Consider the following 22,852-nt stretch of genomic DNA (forward strand, 5'->3'; position numbering starts at 1 on the left):
AAGTAAAGCATACATTAGCCCAAATATAGGCTAATCTGGATCATATACTATCTTCATGGCATACTGAGCTTGGGGGACAGGGCTCTTTCCTCCTTAAGAGACAACCTGTTTTAAATATCTCACTGCTTAAACTTAGTTCCTTTTGTCTCTCATGCCTCAATCCCTTCCTTCAAAAACATCATTCCTTAACCCCTTGAGATGCATATTGTAGGTAACTCTTAAAATACTGAGGTTAGATATTCACATAAAGAATAAAAATACCTAAGAGACTTCATGCAAATTACTAAATTTTGTTAGAACAATAAATAGTCCTGATAGTCTTATGTGTTTAGTGCTCTTAACAAAATATTTTTTGTGCCCATGAATTCATTTAACATATCAGAGAACCTACTGCCCACTTTAATCTTAAATTAGTTGTATTTACAATACCACAGAACACCCTGGGTGCTTCAAGCTCAAACAGCAGGGTTTCTTCTTTACCTTCTACTAGAAGCATTGTTCAGCTTTGTGAAGGCAACACTCTGGTGCTTTATTCCTAGTTTTAAGAGTCTATATGCTTCTTTGGAATCAGATACTTGAATCCACTGTAGATCTTTGAAAAGTAAAGAGGACACATACCACTTTATAAAAACAGCACTTGCTATACAATGTAATCTCTTTAGAGATTTGCAACCTCTTTTCCCAAAGACACATAATGAAATCTTTTAATAACATCCCCTAGGTTAGGTGAAAGCCACTCAGGTATTCTATATTCCACTAGAAAAGAGATACACAAGAGGAGGATATTATAATTATTTTCCAATATTTAAGTTATACAAACACAGATGTTTTTCAATAGTAGGCCAAAGGGAAAATTAAAAATAGAAGAGATTCCTTAGAATTAAACATCTGGGGGAAAAAAAAAAAGACAAAGACAAAGCATCCTATGGATTAAATCTACAATGTGAGACACTGCACATTGCAATTCATTAGGGAATCATGAAGTCAAATTTAGGGTCATAACCAGCATTTTATAAAAATGAAGTAGAATACAGAAAAATATCAAAGTGTATTCCTTATACTAAGGGTAAGTATAATTAATGAAACTTCTGAGTTGTAAGTATGTATGCATACATATACACATATGAGTACTAGATCATGATGTTATTAATATATGTATGTACTTCCTACTTTGAGTAGTGGCTTTAAAAAGTTGGAAAAACACCACAGTGGAAGAACAGATACATTTCCATAGCTTCACAGGTGCTACAAAGCAGCAGAATAATGTGAATACCAACCCACACAGCTTTTCCCACCTCCCAAAACCCCATCAATGACACTCAAGCAAAACAATATCAACACTGACCCCTTTACACTCAGGTTTAATTAACATACCAAAAAGTACCTCCAAAGTACAAACTTCTCTATGTTGATGTTATTAATATAAAAATTTTCAATCTCCAGTTTGCTGTAATAAAGCTTAGAAAGAAACTTCAGAGCAAGAAGATACAAAGCACTCATTACTATACCTTTTATAAAAGAATAGCCCTTTACATCTTGCGAAAGGCGTAGCATCTTTCTCTTTTGGAACTTAGATAATACAGGAGCAAACAAGTCATAAATACATTCATTGTAAATCTCAAAGAAAGAAACCCACACAGAAAATTTTATATTATTATCCATATTCAAGCTAGCTTGTTCACAATCTTTCATGGATTCTTCAAACTCTGGGATATTCAAAGAGTTGATTAAACTTCCTACAAAAAATAAAAAAGGATAATCACAAAATTAAGAAATTGGCTAAAAATGAGACAAGACAGATCAAGACCTCTGGACTTGAAAAACTAAGTATCCTTAATCTTTAAACTAACAATGTTAAACACTTTTTGGACCAAAGCAGATGTAAAAAAAAAAATCTGTATTAACCAAAGCTTGGCTTCTTTTTATCTTTCTTTTCTTTCTGAAATAATGCCGATGAATCAAATTGAAGTTACATGTAAAGGACAAAGAAAAAATAGTATCTCTCTTGAATTCTACATGAAAGTTACAAGTGAAAGGGATTCTCTGTGATATTAAACCCAAATAAAACTTTACAGTGACTGATATTTCTTGTTAGTATGTACCATTTTCCAAGAATTACTGTCATTAAAAAAAATTAAATTAGGAGTGATTCAAAAATTAAAAGCTATTCAAATGTATTTCATATAATCAACATTTGAAAAGTGAGAAAGGAAACCTTACCATAAAGAGTATCGTAACTATCATTCTGCATCACAACCTAAAAAGGAACAATTTTGTTTAAGTTAAAAACTATTTTTAGTTAAGGTTAAATAACCCGTACATTGATTATCTATCCGAATAACTCACCAACCAAACCACAACCTTTCATCTACTTAATTCAATGACCTCCATTAATTCTTTCCCCTAGTTAAATAATACAGTCTCATAATAAGAAATCTGGGAAACCACAGAAGAATATTAAAAAGAATATCATCACATATAATCCCTGCCACTCACAGGTAATTACTAGTAATATTCAATATATTCCTTTCTATTCTATTCCCCACATTTATTACATTGAGAGCTTTTACTTTTACTCACTATAATTTAAAAAAAATTTTTTTAAGATTTTATTTATTTGACAGAGAGAGACACAGCAAGAGAGGGAACACAAGCAGGGGGAGTGGGAGAGGGAGAAGCAGGCTTCCCGCAGAGCAGGGAGCCCAATGCGGGGATCCATCCCAGGACCCTGGGATCATGACCTGAGCCGAAGGCAGACGCTTAATGACTAAGCCACTCAGGCACCCCTTAAAAATTATTTTTAAACAAATAATGGTGGCTGTGTAACTGAATAGATGTGAAATTAATTAATTATTCCCCTATTACTAAACATTTAGATTATTTACAGTTTTTTCGGTAAAAATAATACTAAGATAAATATCTTCATTTATAATTTTTTTCTTCTGCATTCTAATTAGTTCCTTAGGATATATCCCTAAATGTGAATTAGTGGATGAAAAGATATGAAATATTTTAAGTTCTCACTCACAGTATTGCCAAACTGTTTTCTAAAAACACATTTTACAACCAATGTATGAAAGCGTGATTTCATTTTTTAAATATTTTAATAACTTCACAGGCAATATGATGTTTTAACTGGATAACTTGTAAGGGAAACTTTTTTCATTATTAATGACTTCAATTTCCTCTAAGAATTTTCTGTGCAACTACCTACCAACTTCCATAATTTTTATTTATACTATTTTACTTTCAGAGATCACAATCATGGACCTTGAATTTTGAACTCCACTGAACAAAAATATTTTATTACCTTGAAACCCTGATTTCTAAATGTCTTAAAAAAAACCCCATCAATATTTTGCAACTATCTATAAAAACTGTTAATAGTTTTGACAATCTTTAATAGGATAAAAGTCTGAAAACATAAAATCCACAAGAAACAGGAAGAATAGACAAATACACATTTACAAAAAACTTTGTGAAAAATAAAGGAAAGAAAGAAAAGAGGCCAATATAACTTAACAGATAAATGTTCTAAGAAATTTTCACTTCTTCTTTCTCACATTCCCTTGTTTAGATTTTGTGTGTACAAATTACTTTTACAATTAAAAAAAATTTTTTTAATCATTACATATAGTACTGTTTCTACAACAACCAAAAAAATTTCAGAACCACTTACATTTGTACTGTTTAAACATTTCTATTTGTACAATATATAGCAAAAAGAGAGGTCTTCAAACAAGTTTACACTTTTCTCAAAAAGAAAAGACAACCATCATCACCACCACCGCAAAATATTCTAGTACAGGCTGAAGCAAAGTAAAGAGCTTATAAAAGATCATGATGTATATATTTTTCACATACTAGACTACTTCCATACCTCTTTAATTTGCCGAAGCAATGCACTTTTGCTAGCAACCTCTTCTTTCTCTTGGTGTGGTGATAACCGTAAATATTCTCTCGATCTATGTGGTTTAAGGTTCATCTTTGTATACAGTCTTTCCTGAAGACTATCAAATAATACATTCAAAGTTCGCGGCAGAATACCAATATTTTCTTCTGTGCCTGTGAGAAGAATTTTTGTTTTATACTCTCTTAAAGTATTAGGAAAGTGGAAAACATTCTTGGATTACCAAGGCTTCTTTTATAACAGCTAAGACAAAAGCGAGAGAAGTTGAAAGATTACTCAGTTTTCTATCACTTTGCTCTTCATTGTATAATGGACATTTTTCAACTATTATACTGAGGCAAAACCTGAAATTTTACATTCAGATCAGCCATAACATTTGCAATCACCCATAACCACAAAGTATAAAAGTAAACAAAATTCTTCCCTGGTTATCCATGCTTAATTCACTATGTCACATAAATCCTTTTTCTGAATTTTTATCATCTAATTCTCTATCAATTTCACAGTTGATAAAGCAATTTCACAAATGAATTAAATCAATCTGAATCAAAAGCCATTGGCAATACACATTCAATATGCTATTACTATTAAAAATGGAGCAAATGTACTGGATAATGGAAACATAACTACATGCAAGTATTATGAGGATGAGTGAATATTAGTGTTCTTTTCCTTTCCAGTAAAAATAGTAAGTTTACCTTGAAATGTATATGTTTTGCCTGAATTGGTTAGCCCATAAGTAAAAATCAGCCGACTTTGTCCTTTCAAGAGGTCTTTTACTGGCTGCATAATGCAACCCTGGAAGAATTCCTTCTGTGTAGTTTCTGGGCCAAAAACCTAATAAGCGTTTTTAAAAACAAGTCTTTTTAGAAAATTCAAGTAAATTTTTACAATCAATTCTACCCCCATAACTCATGTTTTAAAAATTCATTTTTTTAAGCTTATTTATTTATTTAAGTAATCTCTCCAGCTAACATGGAGCTCAAACTCATGATCCTGAGATCAAGAGTTGTGTGCTCCCCAGACTGAGCCAGCCAGGCACCCCTCATGTTTCAAAAACTTAAAAGATTTCTTTTACAAGATTCATATACTTAGGATAGGTGCAATATCCCCAACTCTCACAAATACACATGATAGTTTAACTACTATCAGAAAGTTTTCAAAATAGAAATCTGACCTAGTCAATTAAGTTTTCATCTAAATTTTGAAAAGAACATTTCTTAAAACAAAAAAGGTTAAAAAACTATACAGTAATTTATTCACTTCCAATTATATATTTACAAACCTGAAATTTGAGTCCTACTCTTGAGAAAAAAATACCAGTGCCTAACACCTAAGTTCCATAAGCACATGATATATATAGTTTATTATATACAATTATATAGCTATTTAGCCTAAGTCAAATCTTTTCTACTTAAAAGAAAAATCTTCAGTTTCACATAAGCACTTACCTTGGAAAAACTGAATTTCTGTGCCATCTGCCCAGAGCTTTTCTCACTTAACCTACCAAGGATGCTTTGAGGATCTTTCAGCAGAATAGTCTGTGAGTCTAGCATATACACACAGCCCTAGAACACATAAATAAATATAAAGAATCCCACAATAAATATAAAGAATCCCACAATAAATAAATAAAAACAATGGTATTTTGTCGATTTAATGAAAGTAAAATCCAATTAAAGCCACCACAAACCTCAGACTCATGTTCTTTTTCTGACTGTGTAAATGGTCTTATTCGAAGACAAACCTGGAGATAATCTTTGGATTCCAAGCTATTTGCCTTAAAAAAGAAGAACAAAATAACTGTATTTAAAAAATGCAAAATACGGCTTTTCAGAAAACACCTTTCTTTAAGTGGCTATTACATAACAAACTGAGACTATACAGAACCTCTAAGCAAACAGTGATTCTTCTGTTTGTAACAGAAAAGAGAGAAGCAAATCTACTTACAAAAAAACACCACAAAAGACTCAGTTTCCCCTACCTTCTATATTTATACTTAAAGTTTACAATATACCTCTCTTCCATAAAATCCTAACCTTTATAACTAAATACAAATAACAGGGCTCTAAGTCACTAAAACATAGTACTCTAGAATAAATTACATGCAACCAGAATAGTCTATTAACCCAAATGTTCGATTCCATCTAAAATTTTTTTGCTGGGGCGCCTGGGTGGCTCAGTGGTTAAAGTGTCTGCCTTCGGGTCAGGTCATGATCTCAGGGTCCTGGGATCGAGCCCCGCATTGGGCTCCCTGCTCTGCGGGAAGCCTGCTTCTCCCTCTCCGACTCCCCCTGCTTGTGTTCCTTCTCTCGCTTTGTCTCTCTCTGTCAAAATAAATAAATAAAATCTTTAAAAAAAAAAATTTTTTTTTTGTTATACAGCATTCTCTTTATTCCTTCCTTGGGGGAAGAAATGAGTTTAGTTCATTTCTTAAAATAATTCTAAAGAAATGTATTTTTGGGGCGCCTGGGTGGCTCAGCTGGTTAAGTGACTGCCTTTGGCTCAGGTCATGATCCCAGGGTCCTGGGATCGAGCCCCGCATCGCGCTCCCTGCTCGGCAGGAAGCCTGCTTCTCCCTTTCCCACTCCCCCTGCTTGTGTTCCCTCTTTCGCTGTCTCTCTCTCTGTCAAATAAATAAATAAAATCTTTAAGAAAAAAATGTTTTGTTTTTTAAGTAAAAAGGGAACAATTGCTTAAATACAACTTACTAAAGAAAAACAACAAAAAACACCCAGAAACTAGAAAATCTGAACAGTCCTGTATCTATTAAAGAAATTCAACTTACATTCAAATAAACAAAATAATCCCACAAAAAAACTCCAGGCTCTGGTAATTCATTAGTCAATTCTCTCAAACACTTTAGGATATAATCACACAAATCACAGAGAGGCCTTTTAGTAAGTAATCTCTACAGCTAACATGGAGCTCAAACTCATGATCCTGAGATCATGAGTTGAAAAGCGTTTATGTAAGAGAACGCTTTTCAACTAATTTTGAGTATGACATAACCCTGACACCACATCTGACAAAGATATCCCCAGAAGAAATTACAAAACAATATCCCTAATTAAGATAGGTGCAAAAACTCCCTAACAAAGTATTAGCCAATATATAAAATAGGATAATACATCCTGACCAAAAATGTTTAATCTCAGGAATGCAAGGTCAATTTAGCATTCATTAATCAATTTGGGTAAATAACCACACTGAAAGAATAAAGAAATGTTCATCTCTAGGGGCACCTGGGTGGTTCAGTCAGTTAAGCAACTGCCTTCAGCTCAGGTCAATCCCAGAGTTCTGGGATCGAGCCCTCAGTGGGCAGTCTGCTTGTCCCTCTCCCTCTGCCTCACACTTGCTCATGCTTTCTCTCTCTCTCTAATAAATAAATAAAATCTTTAAAAAAAAAAGAAATGTTTATGTCTAATAGATGTAGGGGGAAAAAAGCATTTGAATGATGACATGAAATTGACACAAGTATTCAACATCCATTCATAATAATTCTCAGCAAAGTGGAATAGACAGGAACTTCCTTCACCTGAAAAAGGACATTTACAAAAACCTACAGCAACATCATACTTAATGGTGAAAGACTGAATCTAAGATGAGGAGCAAGATAAGTAACAATACAAGGATTTCTGCTATCACCATTTTTATCTAACTCTGTACAAGAGGTTCTAGTAAATGTAATCAGGCAAAAGAAAGACAAAAAAGAAAGAAAAGAAAAAGAAAAAGAATGAAAAGAAAGGAAAAAAGGAAGGAAGGAAGGAAGGAAGGAAGGAAGGAAGGAAGGAAGGAAGGAAGGGAGGGCATCCAGATTGGGAAGAAATAAAATTGTCTTCATTCATAGACAACATTAACATCTACAAACAAAAATCAAACAGAATCTACAAAAACGTTACTAGAACTATTAAATGAGTTTAGCAATGTAACAGGATACAAGATCAATATGTAAAAATCAATTATTCTTTTATATACTGGGAAGCCCTGGAAACTACAAAACAATATTCCAAGAAATTAAAGGAGACCAAAAGAAATTGAGATACACCTTGCTCATTGTTCAGTAAACTCAATAATGTTAAGATGTCAATTCTTCCAAAACTGATCTACAGATTCAATGCAACTGCAATCAAAATCCCAAGAGGCTTTTGTTGTGGCAATTGACAAGCTCATTTAAAAATTCAGAGTTCAGTGATGACCTCTACCTCTGAAACTAATAATACATTATATGTTAATTGAATTTAAATTTTTAAAAAATCAAAATAAATAAAATCTTTAAAAAAAATAAAAATAAAAGTTAAATAAATAAATAAAACATGGAAAAAATATCGAGATCCATGCAACCCACAATATATACAGGAAAAACTTTAAGGATAAAAGCTACATTTTTAAGCTCAGTATGTTGTTCTCTTTTTCCTAAAATGCAGAATGTCCAGTCCATTTATGGACACCAGACAATCATAGAAGTATATTTCTCACTAGCCTGTTTTGTCCATACCAGCTTCTAAATTGCCAAAATAATTCTGTTGAGAGATTTTCAATGAAAGGGAAGAGAAGGAAGTGTGTTTTAATTTCAGGAAAATTAAACAAATATAAAACTTGCTTCGGTATATCTTGCAAACCTATTTATCACATATAAAGTATGTATTTTTTAAAGGTTCAAAAAAATTTTTTTAATAAAAATTCACAGAGAGGGGCACCTGGGTGGCTCAGTTGGTTAAGCGTCCAACTCTTGATCTCAGCTCAGGTTTTGATCTCAGGGTCCTGAGTTCAAGCCCCACATTGTGCTCCATGCTGGGCATGGAGCCTACTTAAAAAAAAAAAAAAAAAAAAAAAAAAAATTCACATAGAAATGCGAAGTACCTAGAATAGTCAAAACAACTATGAAAAAGAAATTTGGTGGGCTAACATAACATTACCTGATTTCAACACTACAGCGATCAAAATAGTGGGGTACTGGCAGAAAGACAGACAAATCAATGAAATAGAATATTCAGAAATAACCCCCCCATAGCATATCTGATTTATGATAAAGGTGGAAAGAAAATGCAGTACAGAAAGCACAGCTTTTTCAACAAATCAGGCTAGAACAATTGGATACCTATATGTAAAAAAATAAGAATTTGGATACACACCTCATATTGTATATAGAAATTAATTCAAAATGGATATCTTAAATGTAAAACTAAAACTATAAAACTTCTAAAAGAAGAAAATCTTTGTGGACGTGAGTTAGGCAAAGATTTCTTAAATATGACACCAAAGGGACAATCCATAATAGAAAAAATTGATAAAATTAAAAACTTCTGTTCTTCAAAAAACACTATTAAGGGATAACAGGCAAGCCACAGACTGGGAAAAAATATTTACAAAGTATGTATCTGACAAATAGATATATCTGAAAAGTATAAACACTTAAAATTAAATAATAATATATAAACAAACAACCCAATTTTTTTAAATGGGCAAAGACTTAAATTGACACTTCACCAAAAATACAATGACAAATAATCACATGAAAACATATTCAACATCTTTAGTTATTAAGTTAAATGCAAATACCAATGTGATACCAATACACCTATTAGAATGGCTAAAAATAAAGACTGCCCAGAAAAGCCAAGATAAAACTGAAGGAGAAGAACAGAGTTGGAGGACTGACACTATACAACTTCAAGACATACTATAACGTTACAGTAATCAAGACAGTGTGGAATTGGAAAAAGAACAGAATCCATCAATGGAACAGAACATAGAGCTCAGAAATAGATGCACATGAATATAGGCTACTCACCTGTGACAAAGAAGCAAAGGCAATACAATGGAGCAAAGACAAGTCTTTTCAACAAATGGTGCTGCAACAACTGAACATCCACATGCAAAAACATCAATCTAGAAAAATTAATCTTATACCCTTCACAAAAATGAATTCAAAATAGATACAACCCTAAATGTAAAAACACAAATGTAAAATACTAAAGTCCTAGAAAATCCAGATGACCTTGGGTTTGGCAATGACTTTTTAGATTCAACACCAAAGGCATTTTTAGCTCGTGAGCAATACAAAAACAGGCCATTGCTTACAGACCCTTGTGTTAAGTGAAAGAAGGCAGACATAAAAGTTCCACATATATACCAAGAGACACTTATCCCTTCCTCCCTTATTTTATTTTTTTTAAGATTTATTTATTTATTTGAGAGAGAGAGAGAGAGTGCAAGCGGGGAGAGGGGCAGAAGGAGAGAGAGAGAATCCCAAGTGGACTCCCCACTAAGGGCAGAGCCCCGACATGAGGCTTGATCCCATGACCCTGAGATCATGACCTGAGCTGAAATCAAGAGTCAGATGCTCAACCAACTGAGACACGCAGGCACCTCTCTTTCTCGATTTATGATTAAACAAGCTCAAGTAAAAAACCCTGGCATATGATGGATATTAAATAAGTATTGTTTATTTTTATTTATGTTCCCTTTCCCCTTCCATCATTCTTTATAAAATGGGTTAGTCCATCTCTCTAAGGCATCAAAATTAACAATCAAAAATGTAACAAATAGAATATAAATGGATTGAAAAGTAAATGTGTAAGAAATAAAGTCTAGAGGCACCTGGGTGTCTCAGTCGGTGAAGCAGCCGACTCATGATTTCGGCTCAGGTCATGATCTCAGGGTCCTGGAATCAAGCCTGTATCAGGCTGCAGGCTCAGCCAGGGAGTTTGCTTGTAGACTCCCTCTCCCTGCTGGAGCTCTCTCTCTCTCCCTCTTTCTCTTAAATAATAAATAAATAAATCTTAAAAAAAAAAAAAAAGGAATAAAGTCTACAAAGACACACAACAGGGGTAGTAGGTAGGGTGGTAGAAGGAAGGACTTTTACTTTTTAAACACTACTGAGTTATTTTAATTTAACTAAGGCCTGCAATTCCTAGGGGCATAGTGGAATATTTTACATTTTTGAGGGAATCACAGCAGTACATGACATATGTTGGAACACCATGAACTATTAGCTCAAAGTAGTTCACAGTTTCAATGTTAGATCATACTATTTCTTTTGTTGTCATATCTTGGTGAAGTTGGATTTTTCAGTGGTTGCTGTGATTAAAAAAAAAAAAAAAAAAGTACTACCCCCAAACAAAGAGGAATAGGAAATAAGGTTGGCGATACCAAATCTGATTCCAAAGCTTGAAGTGCCCAAAAGGTATTATCTTTACAGTAAATAACTGTGGTAATTCTTTTTTTTTTTAATTTTATTATGGTATGTTAGTCACTATACAATATATCATTAGTTTTTGATGTGGTGATCCACGATCCATTGTTTTCGTATAACACCCAGTGCTCCATGCAGTACGTGCCCTCCTTAATACCTATCACCAGGCTAACCAAGACCCCTCCCCCCTCCCCTCTAAAACCCTGTTTGTTTCTCAAAGTCCACAGTCTCTCATGGGTGGTAATTCTTAAAGAAAGTAATTTTTTTATTTTTACATTAATTATTTTCAAATGGCTCTTGCTTAAGGTATAGATAGTTATATATTAAGTAGTTTGGACCTACCACTTAGAAGAACTGTTACGTATTTAGGGTGCCATGAAAAAATTACTGAGATAGAAGGTTGCCTCAAACCCACCAAGTCTAGAAAGCTCTGGTCATACCTGTCAGCAAGTGTGTGCATGCCACACACACTTCCACTCAAAATCATGATAATCAACATAATACTTTTCTTGTACTTACCTCACTGCTTGAAGCAACTAAGGAAAATTCACGAGAGAGATTAAGCTTAACACCATCAAAATTTATTTCCGAAGGCCTTGCAACTGGGTCAGCACTAAAAACATAAGATGGTCTAGGTACTCCATCCTGATTTAAATCAGATTCCATTCTGCAAGAATAACAGTAACTTTAGATAATTTTAATAAATTAGCATATAAGCCACCCACAGTTCAAGAATTCTGAGTCCTGTCCACTACTAACCCCCATATAACTAGTTTTCCAGAGAAGGAAAACATTAGACTGCCTCATCTATAACATGATGAACCATGGAAAAGACAATGATCAAATTATTTACAGATTCTGAATCAAATAATATTGGACACAGCCTACCACTACTATTCATATGACCCAACCTATAGGTAGATTCATCCAGAGATTCATGAGTAAAGGTAGCCCATTACATAAGACAGTATAAAATATTCAATCTCTGCCTGAAATCCTCTCAGAAATCAAATAAGAGTAAATTATAATCTTGTTATTTTAGTTATTTTATGTCTTCTGAGAATGTTACCTACAAACTCTGTAATGTTTTAGCATTTAGGAGTAAAACGCAGTTATCTGGACAATTTAACTCTTTCCACTGAATTCTTCCAAATAATGCAAGTGAAAAGTAAAGTACTGTATGTTAACACATTCAAAACAGAACTTGACACGTTATAAGTCTTAAAAATTAAGGTGAATGTGGAATAATGCATCAAAATGTTACAACTAAATTAAACCTTAACTAAAAAAATTTTAACATTCTAATAGTTATTGACAATCTACGAGGTGCATAATACCAGGGAGAAAGAGAGCTCCCTACTGTTCTTTGACAATATTATGAAATATCCAGAACGGTGACTCCCAAACTAGGGTTCATGGCTCAGGAAGGTATCCTTATGTGTTATATATAAAAAAGCTAAAGATGGCCCTTGTATATTGGCCCTATGTTGTTTACTTCTTAACAGAAGGCCAGAAATGTTAATTCAAAAACCCATTAGGTGCCAGACTCAAATTTTTACACATCAGTTTGCTTTTAATATAGCCCAAATAACCTTTTTTTTTTAAGTCATTTAGAGCCTAACTAGTTTGCACATCCCAGGAAACTATACCCAACTTCTGCTAATCACAAACAAATTCAGGGCTATAAAGACCCAAACCACTAATGCCTTCTGGAGTTCTCTGACCCTGGGACTCCCCGCTGTGCTGCTGAGCAAAATCACTTAAGATCATAAGCCCCAACTCTAACTCTTCCTCTCCTTCCCCTCCCAATTCCCGAATTCCCTTGCCTTTTTCCCCTTCTAGGTAGTGGTCCTTCATTCTAGTTTCTGGAAGGTCTCACGCTGTGGGGGACTTCCGTTGCATGCAATCCTGTCAAAGTGCTACCCCGATAAAGCTCCTTGTGTGATGCTGCCACACTGTGGTCAGATCTTTTTCCTTGATCAGCCCTGAAACCCACAAACTCAATACAACAGGGTTGTTTTTGTTTTTCCTAAATCTCAAAAAGACAAAGGAAATTACTTACTGTCAGCAAAGCCCAGCAAACTACAGGATCAACCAACCATACGCTTAAACAAGTTTAGTACCTTGGTTGCTTTTGTCTTTATTGTATTAATCAGTGACATAATAAAAATGGGGTAATTACTTAAATGCAGTTTGATAGACTATTTCAAACATGCAATCTATGGGTGAAAATTAAGAAAAGGGGTATTCGATAGAGTAAAAATAACCACTAATCTGGAACATAGGTGAAAAGTTTGCAAAAACATTAAAGCACTGGCTTGACATTACATAACTCAGATTTTATGGAAATGCCCACAAAATTGGAAGATAAATTTCACTCTTTGCTGTCAATTAATTTTTGGTTTAAAAAAAAGATAGGGGTGCCTGAGTGGCTCAGTTCATTAAGCATCTGCCTTCAGCTCGGGTCACAATCCAGGGTGCTGGGATGGAGCCCCACAGGTGGCTCCCTGCTCAGCAGGAACCCTGCTTCTCCCTCTCCCTCTGCCACTCCCCTTGCTTGTGTTCTCTCGCTCTCTCTCAAATAAATAAATAAAATCTTTAAAAAAAAGAAAAGATAAATCCTTTATTACTGAATTAAAAATAATTATACCTCTTTTAAAAAGGTTATAGTATTTGTACTTGTTCATATGTAGAGTTTCAATAAACTAAGTGCCTCTTAACATTTATAAAATTGGTTAGATGTACTGTCACATCCTGTACTTTTGGTTAACTTCTACTTATGCGTGAGAAGTTAACTTCTCCCTAACAAGATTATAAATCTCTTGACAGCGAGAACTTTTCCTTATACTACTCTGTATCCCCTGAAACAAATTAAGAGATGTGTAAGTGATAAAAAAAAAACCTCCCTAATTACTTAAATAATAAAATCCTCTAAACCAAAGAAATATAAATATCGGTACTAGTCTTTTAGTGATATTATCTTTAGCAACAGCAGGGTTCAAGACTTCATTTCTCATTTCAGAAGGCTGTTCCCATGACTGAGAAACTGCCTCTTTTACCGTCTCTCCACTGAGATTCCATGGTTGAACACGGGTGAAACACAACAAATCTGCTACTGAATGAGGTTTCTGAATGTCACCCACAAAATACAGTCTCAAAAGAAGTCTATCATCTATTTGATGAGTCCTTTATGTGATTTTGCAACTTGAAGTCTTGGGTCTTGGACATCTAATAAAATACATATACTGCTACCGCTGCTTCTGGGTAAACATGCCACCTGGTTTTAATAACAAATCAACCTGAATCTGGTCACTTTAAGCAACGATTGCTTAAGGCACGAACTTGTGTCAACTAATCCTTCAGCAAAGAATATCAGAGTGTGTGTAAGGCAGGAATCACTGAAGCAGGAAGTGGAAGGAGCTGGAGGGAAACATTCTAAACAGGGGGGTGAGAGCAGTCATTAAGTTCGCCACACACACCCCTTTCCGCTAGGTATTGCAAAGCCCAAGACTGCAAGCCCCAGGCACCGGCAGCAGCCTGGAAAAAAACACACAGACGGCCACGATAGGGCTCCCTGCAAAAAGAGGTCATATACCTGCCAAGCAAACTGCTCACCTCGGGGATTCAGAAAACTAGGCTTGACGATGGAGATCTGCGCCTCAACAACAGCAGCAGCAAACCAATAATAAAAACATTAATGACTGCAAACACTTGGTGCCTAATATATACTGGCACTGTTTCTAACAACTTTACATATTATTTTATCTTCACAAGAGCCGGAAAAAGCGAGTACTGTTATTAACAGGTGACCCAGAGAGATTAAATATGTTGCGTTGCCTCACTCAGCTAATATGCAGTGGAGACAAGATTAAGCTCCAACCCAAGTAGTATGGCTCAACCCTACGATGCGCATGCGCTGCCCATGGTCCCCAGGAGCACCCATCGCTCTACCACCCAGTTCCTGAGAGTAACCTCAGGGGCATCGCGTTCCCCGTGGGAAGGTACTTATACTACCAGCGCCGTTTCCCAGACTCAGGCCTCGTATGTGCGCAGTCACCCACCTCTTCCCTGGAACCTCACCTGGGTGCACCTCTTCACCTGCAAAAGTTGTCTGGCCTGCCCAACCTGTGCGCAGTTCCGCGAGGTTTTCGTTTTCAAATTCAAACAATGGCGGCTAAGTCAGCGCACGGAACGCTGGGAGTGGGCGGAGCTTCCGGAACGACGCCCGGGAGCGCAGAGGCTCCACCAGCTCCCGGAAGAAGCTTTCAAATCTGGGGCGGTTCTCGGAACGCCGGTAATCACGGGGCAGAGGGGCTGGTGAGCGGCCGGCGAGAGGAGGGTTGGGAGTCCGCGCGGAGTCAGGTATGCAGCGCGGGCTGGGGCGCTGCCTGGTGGCTGCGGCCGGTAGCACCTCTGTTGGCACGGACGCCTATCTCGGATACCATCCTGGAGACGAGCGAAGGCCTGGAGGTGAGGCCGCTGCCATCGCACTTAGCCCCGTGACTCCCCCCAGGGACGGGCGGAGGAATGGCGAGCTAGCCTCTGCTCCGGCGTGCCCCTGCAGGCGGCAGCGACTTCGCCCCCCGAGAGTCGCTTAGATTTAGGGCTGCCCGCACCCGGAGGGCCACTTCTTTCGCTGCCTGACCCGAGATGTCATCCCCAGCGGTCCTCATGGACGGACGAAATAAGTTTCTCCCAGAATAGACTTTTATAGGCATTTTCTTTCTTCTTTTTTTTTCTTTTTTGCCATTCTGAAAATATTAAAGCACCTACCCCTGCCAGGCATTGTGCTGTGACAGTCTAAATTCCATGCGTAGGCAAGGTCTTTGCTCGAAACGTAAGTGCCAGCACAAGCCTTATCTGCTTCTTTTAAAGTGATCCTCTTCTTTCGAGTGTGGTGCATTTATTACTTAGGCCGTCTCTCCCTCCTGTGCTTGATTTTAAAGAAAAATAACTGCTAAGGTTAACTGAAATTTTACCTTGTGCCAATCATGGTATTAAGCATTTAAAATAGATCGTCTTACTAATCCTGAGAACAGCCCTTTGAGGTAGGTACTATTATTATCCCCATTTTATAGATTCCGAGGAAACTGAGTTCATATGACTAAGTGATTTGCTAAAAAGCTTATGGCTATTAAGGAAGCAGCTGGAATCAAATTCAGCAGGATAATTTCATAGACCCACCCTCTTACATGTGGTCTTATTTTTTACTATTTTACTTGGCTAGGAACAGTTTTAGAAAACCTACTTTGATGAGCTCAGGGTCTTCCTTACCTTATCATTCTCTATATGTCCTTCAGTTTACCCCTTCTCTGGCTGACTCCCCACTGTCTCATTCAGTTCACTTTCCCCACAAAATCATCATTTGAAGTAAGCCAGTTTGGAGTAGAGGAGAGGATGCAGGGCCAGGAGTTAAAATGAACAGAGAAAGTCAATGTAAAGGGGAAGACAAGAGGAAAGATAAAATAAAAACTATGTTTTCCTGTCCAGGCTGAAACTCAAGTCTTTAGTGGGCTCTGTGTCAAAGTCTCCATTGCTCCTTCAAGCATGTCTACCCCTAAATCTGTGTTTCTTGTCATACCTCATAATGCCTTTATTGCTTTTATTTTAAGATGTCATTTATTTAGTTAGTTATTTGAAAGGGAGAGATAGAGAGAGCACAAGCAGGGGGGAGGGCAGAGGGAGAGAGAGAAGCAGACTCCCTGATGAGCAGGGAGCCCAACCCTGACCCTGAGATCATGACCAGAGCTGAAGGCTGATGCTTATGCAACTAAGCCACCCAGGCACCCCTGCCTTTATTTCTTTTACTAGCTATTACTGATTCCCACCTCTTGAACCCTCCAGGTGCTATGTTTATTCATTATTTGACAAATACTTATTGAAAACCTGCTATGTGTCAAACACTAGGCTGGAATTTAGGGAAACAGTGGAGATGAGTAAGCAAAATAGACAGTAACCCTCAAGGAGCTTACATTCTAATGGGAGAGACAATCAAGTTAAAAAAATACATATAATTGAGAAATTACAACTGTACTGAGTGGTTTGAAGGAAAATATTCTAAGAGTTGTAAGACTATGTCACAGGGAATCTGAGCAAATAATGTTTGATCTGGATCTCCAGGGCTCATTAGGCAATTGACCAGGTTTTAAAAGGAGTAAGCATTCCAGGCATAGGACAAATAATACCAGACACAGAGGAAGCAAAAAATAAAAATAAAAATCCAATGGATTCTCTTATTTTTATCTCGCTCCCAGAAGCAGCCACACAGTTAAATGCTTGAGCCTTGCCGTACTCATTTGGCTTCTGGGTCAGTAAAAAGTCACTTTGTCCTTGTTTACTCCTGATCGTACTAACCACCTGTCTTAATCTCCTTTTCTATCTCTTCTACCTAAGCTCTAAATTATGGGCATCCTCAGAGCTTGGTCCTGAGCCCACCTTTTTCTCTCCTCTATAGTCTTCCTCTTGGCAACCTCATCAACTCCCATGGATTTAAGTATACTTACTGGTGACTTCCAGATTCCGTGTCCTCTCCAGACCTCTCCTCTGAATGCCAACCAGATGCAAATATCTGAGTACCCACTTAACATCTCTACTTGGATGTATGACAGATATCAGTAACTTAATATATTCAATATGGGATGTTGACTTTTCACTTCAAACCCCAAATTCTCGGGCACCTGGGTGGCTCAGTCGGTTAAGCGGCTGCCTTCGGCTCAGGTCATGATCCCAGAGTCCTGGGATCGAGCCCCACATCGGGCTACTTCCTCAGCGGGGAGCCTGCTTCTCCCTCTCCCTCTGCTTGCCACTCCACTTGCTTGTGCTCTCCCTCTCTCTCTCTCTCTATCAAATAAATAAATAAAATCTTTAAAAAAAAAAAGATTTTCAAACCCCAAATTCTCTCCTCCCTAATCTCCATCTCAGTGAATGACACCACCATGTCTCTGCCGAGTTTACTCAAGACAAATAAAAGAATCATCCTTGGATCCTCCTTTTCCCTCAGCAGCCTCACTCAGTTCATAAACAAATGTATATCTATTGTGCTTTTGTGGTATAAGTAAAATAAACACCTGTTTCCCTTTTCATTGCCCAGACCACCATAGCCTCCCAACTTGTCCCCCTGCTTATTAAGGTCCTGCTCTCCTCCCCAACATTCTTTGGAGTAACCAAACTAATCTCAAAATGTAAATGATAAAGTCACTCCCTGGCTTAAAGCCCTTCAGTGATTTCAGAAGAAAGTCATATTTATATTTTTAAGGGAAGAAAACAGATGCAAAAGAACTTACAAAATACACTAACTTTTGTGTAAGAAAAAAAGAAATGAAAGTATATATATATATATGTATATACCACACAGATACACATACGTTTGACCTGCTTTTTAAGAGATAAGTTCAAAAACTGTAAATCAGAAAATTAGCTGAAAATGGTTACCTATGGGGATGGAAATGTTTTGCAAGGACTAATGATGGCAGTGTGGCTTTTCTGAATAACGTTTTTTTTTTAAATATAGTTTTGCATTTTCAAAACATTAAATCTAAAGCCATAGAAATAATAGCAAGTCCTAAAATTTAATACAAAGAAAGAAATGAACATACTTGAATATCAAATTGCCAGCATAACCATACAGAGAAAAAGTTCAGTCAATTAATTGAGCACAGTATACTCCATGAACTGGAGTTAGGAGTTGTGGGATAGAGTGTAAGAGCAAAACAGTGCAAAGAAATCAGCAACTTCACCTAGTAGGTTTGATGTTGAAAGGGGTATTGGTGTAGCAATTTTGAAACTACTCTGCATGCGTTATAGGAAAAAGCAAATGAATAAATATATTCATGTTGCTTAGAACCGAAGTTCTCAACTATGGGAGAAGAAAGATAACAAATACGGAATGATAGAGGCTAAGGAAGAATCCCATAGTGTTGGATTTGAATTGGTGGTAGTAAATAAAGTTATGATTTTTTTTATCTCAGTTGGTCCATTGACAGGGCCTAGGGGCATAGAAACCCTGACACCCCAGTGAGAATAAGCACACCTAGCAACAAGCCACCCACATTGTTTCTAAACACCATTCATCACTAAAAGGAATCAGTCCTCCTTGGAGAGAAGGCTGATTCACATCTGGAGCAAGGAAATTGCAAAATGAGCCTGGAACGTTTTTGTCAGAAAGCAAAGAAGTCTTAGAGATTAATAGGGTCATTTCAAAGATATTGGACCCAGATTAACAGAGCTTCTGTTGACCACACTTGGAACAATTTGAGCATTGAAAAGAATAATAATGATGGTGAGAGACCAAAACAGATTTCGTTTTTTTTAAGTTCTCTCCATGAAAGAAAGAGGGAGAGATGAAATAAAAACAAAAAGTTCTATACATAAGAATGCTAGTTAATGAATACAAATAAAACAATAAATAGAAAATCCCCATTTTGGGGCGCCTGGGTGGCTCAGTCGTTAAGAGTCTGCCTTGGGCTCAGGTCGTGATCCCAGTGTCCTGGGATCGAGTCCCGCAGCCCTGCATCAGGCTCCCTACTCTGTGGGAAGCCTGCTTCTCCCTCTCCCACTCCCCCTGCTTGTGTTCGCTCTCTCACTGTGTCTCTCTCTCTCAAATAAATAAATAAAATCTTAAAAAAAAAAAAAGAAAATCCCCATTTTGCAATTCCCAATGTAAAAACTGATATGGGTAGGGATGCCTGGGTGACTCAGGTGGTTAAGCATCTGCCTTCAGCTCAACTCATGGTCCCAGGGTCCTGGGATCAAGTCCTGCATCGGGCTCCCTGCTTGCTTCTCCCTCTGCCTGCTGCTCTCCCTACTTGTGCTCTCTCTTTCTCTCTCTCCCTCTGACAAATATATAAAATCTTTTTAAAAAATTGATATGGGTAAACCTTATCAATACATGCCAAAACAGTGGATGAAAGATGCTAAAATCATTGGCTGAAAGGTTGTTGGGGACCAGGGCATTAACACTATCTTAAAGAGTATCCTAGAGATTAATTCATGATTATCAACATAGAGATTTATTTATTAGACATACCTTAACCAAATGAGGAAACTTAGCATCACCAATAATGGAGCAATTTATCACTTGATGGTATCTGTGCCAGAAACGTTTAACCTAAATCTAATTATGAGGAAACAAAACAAAACAAAAAGAATGTAGAACACTTTACAAGACAACAGGCCGAGGTTCTTCAAAAATGTAAGGGAAAAAGAAAAACAAGGTGGAGGATTGCATTAGTCAGGAGACAAACATTACAAATGAAATTCATAAATCTTGTTTGGTTCGTAGTTGTTTTTTTTTTAAGAAGTAACTACAGAAAAACATTTTGTGGACAGTTGGAGAAATTTAAATATGGACTATATATTAGATGATACTGAATCAATATTAAATTTTTTGGTGTGTGATAATTTGTGACTATGTAGAAGATTGTTCTGGGAAGATACTTGCTTCACTATTCAGCCACTTACCTTCAAAAGCTTTGGAAAAAAATGAAACAAAAACAAAACAAGTGAGAGGGAACAAAAAAATAGGTCAGGGAAAATGGGACCAAAAAAGCAAAGTGGCAAAAAGTTAAAAACTGCTGGATCTAGGTGAAAGGTATAGCAATGTACATTGTGCCACACTTCTAATTTTTAAAAATAACTTGGAGATTTTCTAAAGTAAAAAGAAAAGGAGGGGCGCCTGGGTGGCTCAGTTGCTTAAGTGTCTGCCTTCGGCTCAAGTCATGATCCTGGAGTCCCGGGATCGAGTCCCGCATCGGGCTCCCTGCTCAGCGGGGAGTCTGCTTCTCCCTCTGACCCTCTTCCCTCTCATGCTCTCTATCTCTCATTCTCTCTCTCTCGAATAAATAAATAAAATCTTTAAAAAAAAAATACTCTCAAAAAAAAAAGGAAAGGAAAACATTTTCTAATTCTTTACCATGGCCCACCAGGCCCTGCAGGATCACTCACTGGCCACCCTCACTTCCCTTGTCGCTTTGTGCAATGAGGTAGTCTGCCCTGGATACTTTAACCACACCAGATTCTTTATCGCATATATGGACCTTTCCATAGGTTGTTCCCTCCTCTCTATTCATCGTGTGGCTCACTGCTCTTCCTCCTTTAGATCTCTCTATAATAGTACCTTCTAAGAGAAGACTTCCACGCCACCTTGCCTCAATGGACCCTTTTTTTATTTGCAAGATCAATTCCACTTTCATACTTATTACAATCAGCAGTTATTATATTCATCTGGTTTTTGTTGTCTTTATTATTCCCCCCCTTCCTGAAATACAAGTTGAGGACAAGAACTTACGTTCATGAGGACACTGATGTGTCCTCAATGACTGTATAAATCCATGGTCGCGGGGGCGGAGAAAGATGGCGGAGGAGTAGGAGACCTGGATTTTGTCTGGTCTCAGGAATTCAGCTGAAAAGGGATCAAACCATTCTGAACACCTACGAACTCAACAGAGGATCGAAGAAAAGAATAGCAACTCTCTGAACAGAAAAGCGACCACTTACTGGAAGGTAGGACGTGCGGAGAAGTGAATCCGAGGCGATATTTGGGAGGATAGACGGCGGGGGAGGGGGCCTCCGTCGGCCGCTTCTGGCAAGTGATAGAGCCGCGGAGCACAAAATTGGAACTTTTAGAAGTCGGCTCCGCTGAGGGAGGTCGCTGCAGTGGCTAAGTGGGGAGTGGAACCCTCGCGGGACAGTGTGGTCTCAGGACCCTCGGGGTCACAAAAAGATCGGGGGTGCCTGAGTGCGGCAGAGCGCCCAGGTTTCGGAGCGGGGAAGCCGGCTGCAGAGACGGAGCCGAGGCACGGACTCTCAGCTCGGGGTGGCCATAAACTGTGATCCACGGGACAGTCGGGCCACTGCTCCTCCAGCAGGGACCCAACAAGCGGCAGATCCGGGGAGACTCCCCTTCCTCCCCCGGGAGGAGCGGCGCGGGAGCGCACCGCAGGGATCTGCTGGGTTTGGAGACTACACCGAGTCGGGTGCCAGAGATAGAAACGCTCGGTAACAGGCTGGGTGAGCACGGAGTGTGGCCAGAGACTGGGGAGACGGGAGTGTCTGCTTTTCTCTGGGGGCACACTGAGGAGCGGGGCACCGAGTTCTCGGCTCCTCCAGGCGGAGATTTAGAGGCTGCCATTTTCACTGCCGTCCTCCAAAGCCGTAGGGAAAGCTTGCAGGGAAAAAAAGCTCCCAAGAGCAAACCCGAGCAGATTGCGTAGCCCGGACCGACAAGGGCGGGGCAATTCCGCCGCCGGCAAAGACATTTGGGAACCACGGCAACAGGCCCCTCCCCCAGAAGAACAGCACGAACAGCCCGCCAAGACCAAGTTTACCGATCAATGAGAATGGAAGAACTCCAGCGCTAGGGGAATACTGCACAAAGAATTCATGGCTTCTTTACCATGATTCATTAGTCTTTCAAAGTTTTTTTTTTCGAATTTTTCTTTTTCCCTATTTCCACCAACATCTTATCAAGCCCTTTTAAAAAAAAAAAAACATTTTTAGTTTTCATTTTTAAGTCATATTCTATCCCTTCATAATACTTACCCTTATTTTTGGCATATATATATAAGTTGCTCTCATTTTAAAATTTTGAGATACAGTTTCTTCTAATAGATCAAAATATACGCTAAATCACTAGTGTGTGGCTTTGTTCTAGTCTCCTGCCTGGTAACATTCTCTCCCTTTTTCTTTTTTTTAAATCTTTCTTTTTTCAAACAACTTCTTATCAATTCCTTTTATAAAATCTTTTA

General features: G+C 37.7%; 1 protein-coding gene across 4 annotated transcripts in view; it reads right to left on the reverse strand.

Annotated features, from left to right (window-relative positions):
• The window catches only part of KIF20B (kinesin family member 20B), an 85,554-nt gene extending 70,287 nt beyond the window's left edge, over window positions 1-15,267 (reverse strand). For all 4 annotated transcript variants that reach the window (XM_028098997.2, XM_028098996.2, XM_028098995.2 and 1 more), the window contains exons 1-9: window positions 15,189-15,267; window positions 11,628-11,775; window positions 5,604-5,690; window positions 5,362-5,478; window positions 4,609-4,747; window positions 3,881-4,065; window positions 2,221-2,257; window positions 1,509-1,736; window positions 481-592 (exon numbers count right to left, since the gene is read on the reverse strand). In XM_028098997.2, coding sequence (XP_027954798.1) covers window positions 481-592; window positions 1,509-1,736; window positions 2,221-2,257; window positions 3,881-4,065; window positions 4,609-4,747; window positions 5,362-5,478; window positions 5,604-5,690; window positions 11,628-11,774 — 1,052 coding nt within the window. In that variant the 5' untranslated portion in view covers window position 11,775; window positions 15,189-15,267. The remainder of the gene's footprint in view (window positions 1-480; window positions 593-1,508; window positions 1,737-2,220; window positions 2,258-3,880; window positions 4,066-4,608; window positions 4,748-5,361; window positions 5,479-5,603; window positions 5,691-11,627; window positions 11,776-15,188) is intronic.
• Between the last annotated feature and the right edge of the window lie 7,585 nt (window positions 15,268-22,852).

Source organism: Eumetopias jubatus, unplaced genomic scaffold (assembly GCF_037043125.1).
Source record: "Eumetopias jubatus isolate StellerSeaLion01/CBP00866 unplaced genomic scaffold, mEumJub1_p1.0 scaffold_17, whole genome shotgun sequence".
NCBI classification, from domain to species: Eukaryota; Metazoa; Chordata; class Mammalia; order Carnivora; family Otariidae; genus Eumetopias; species Eumetopias jubatus.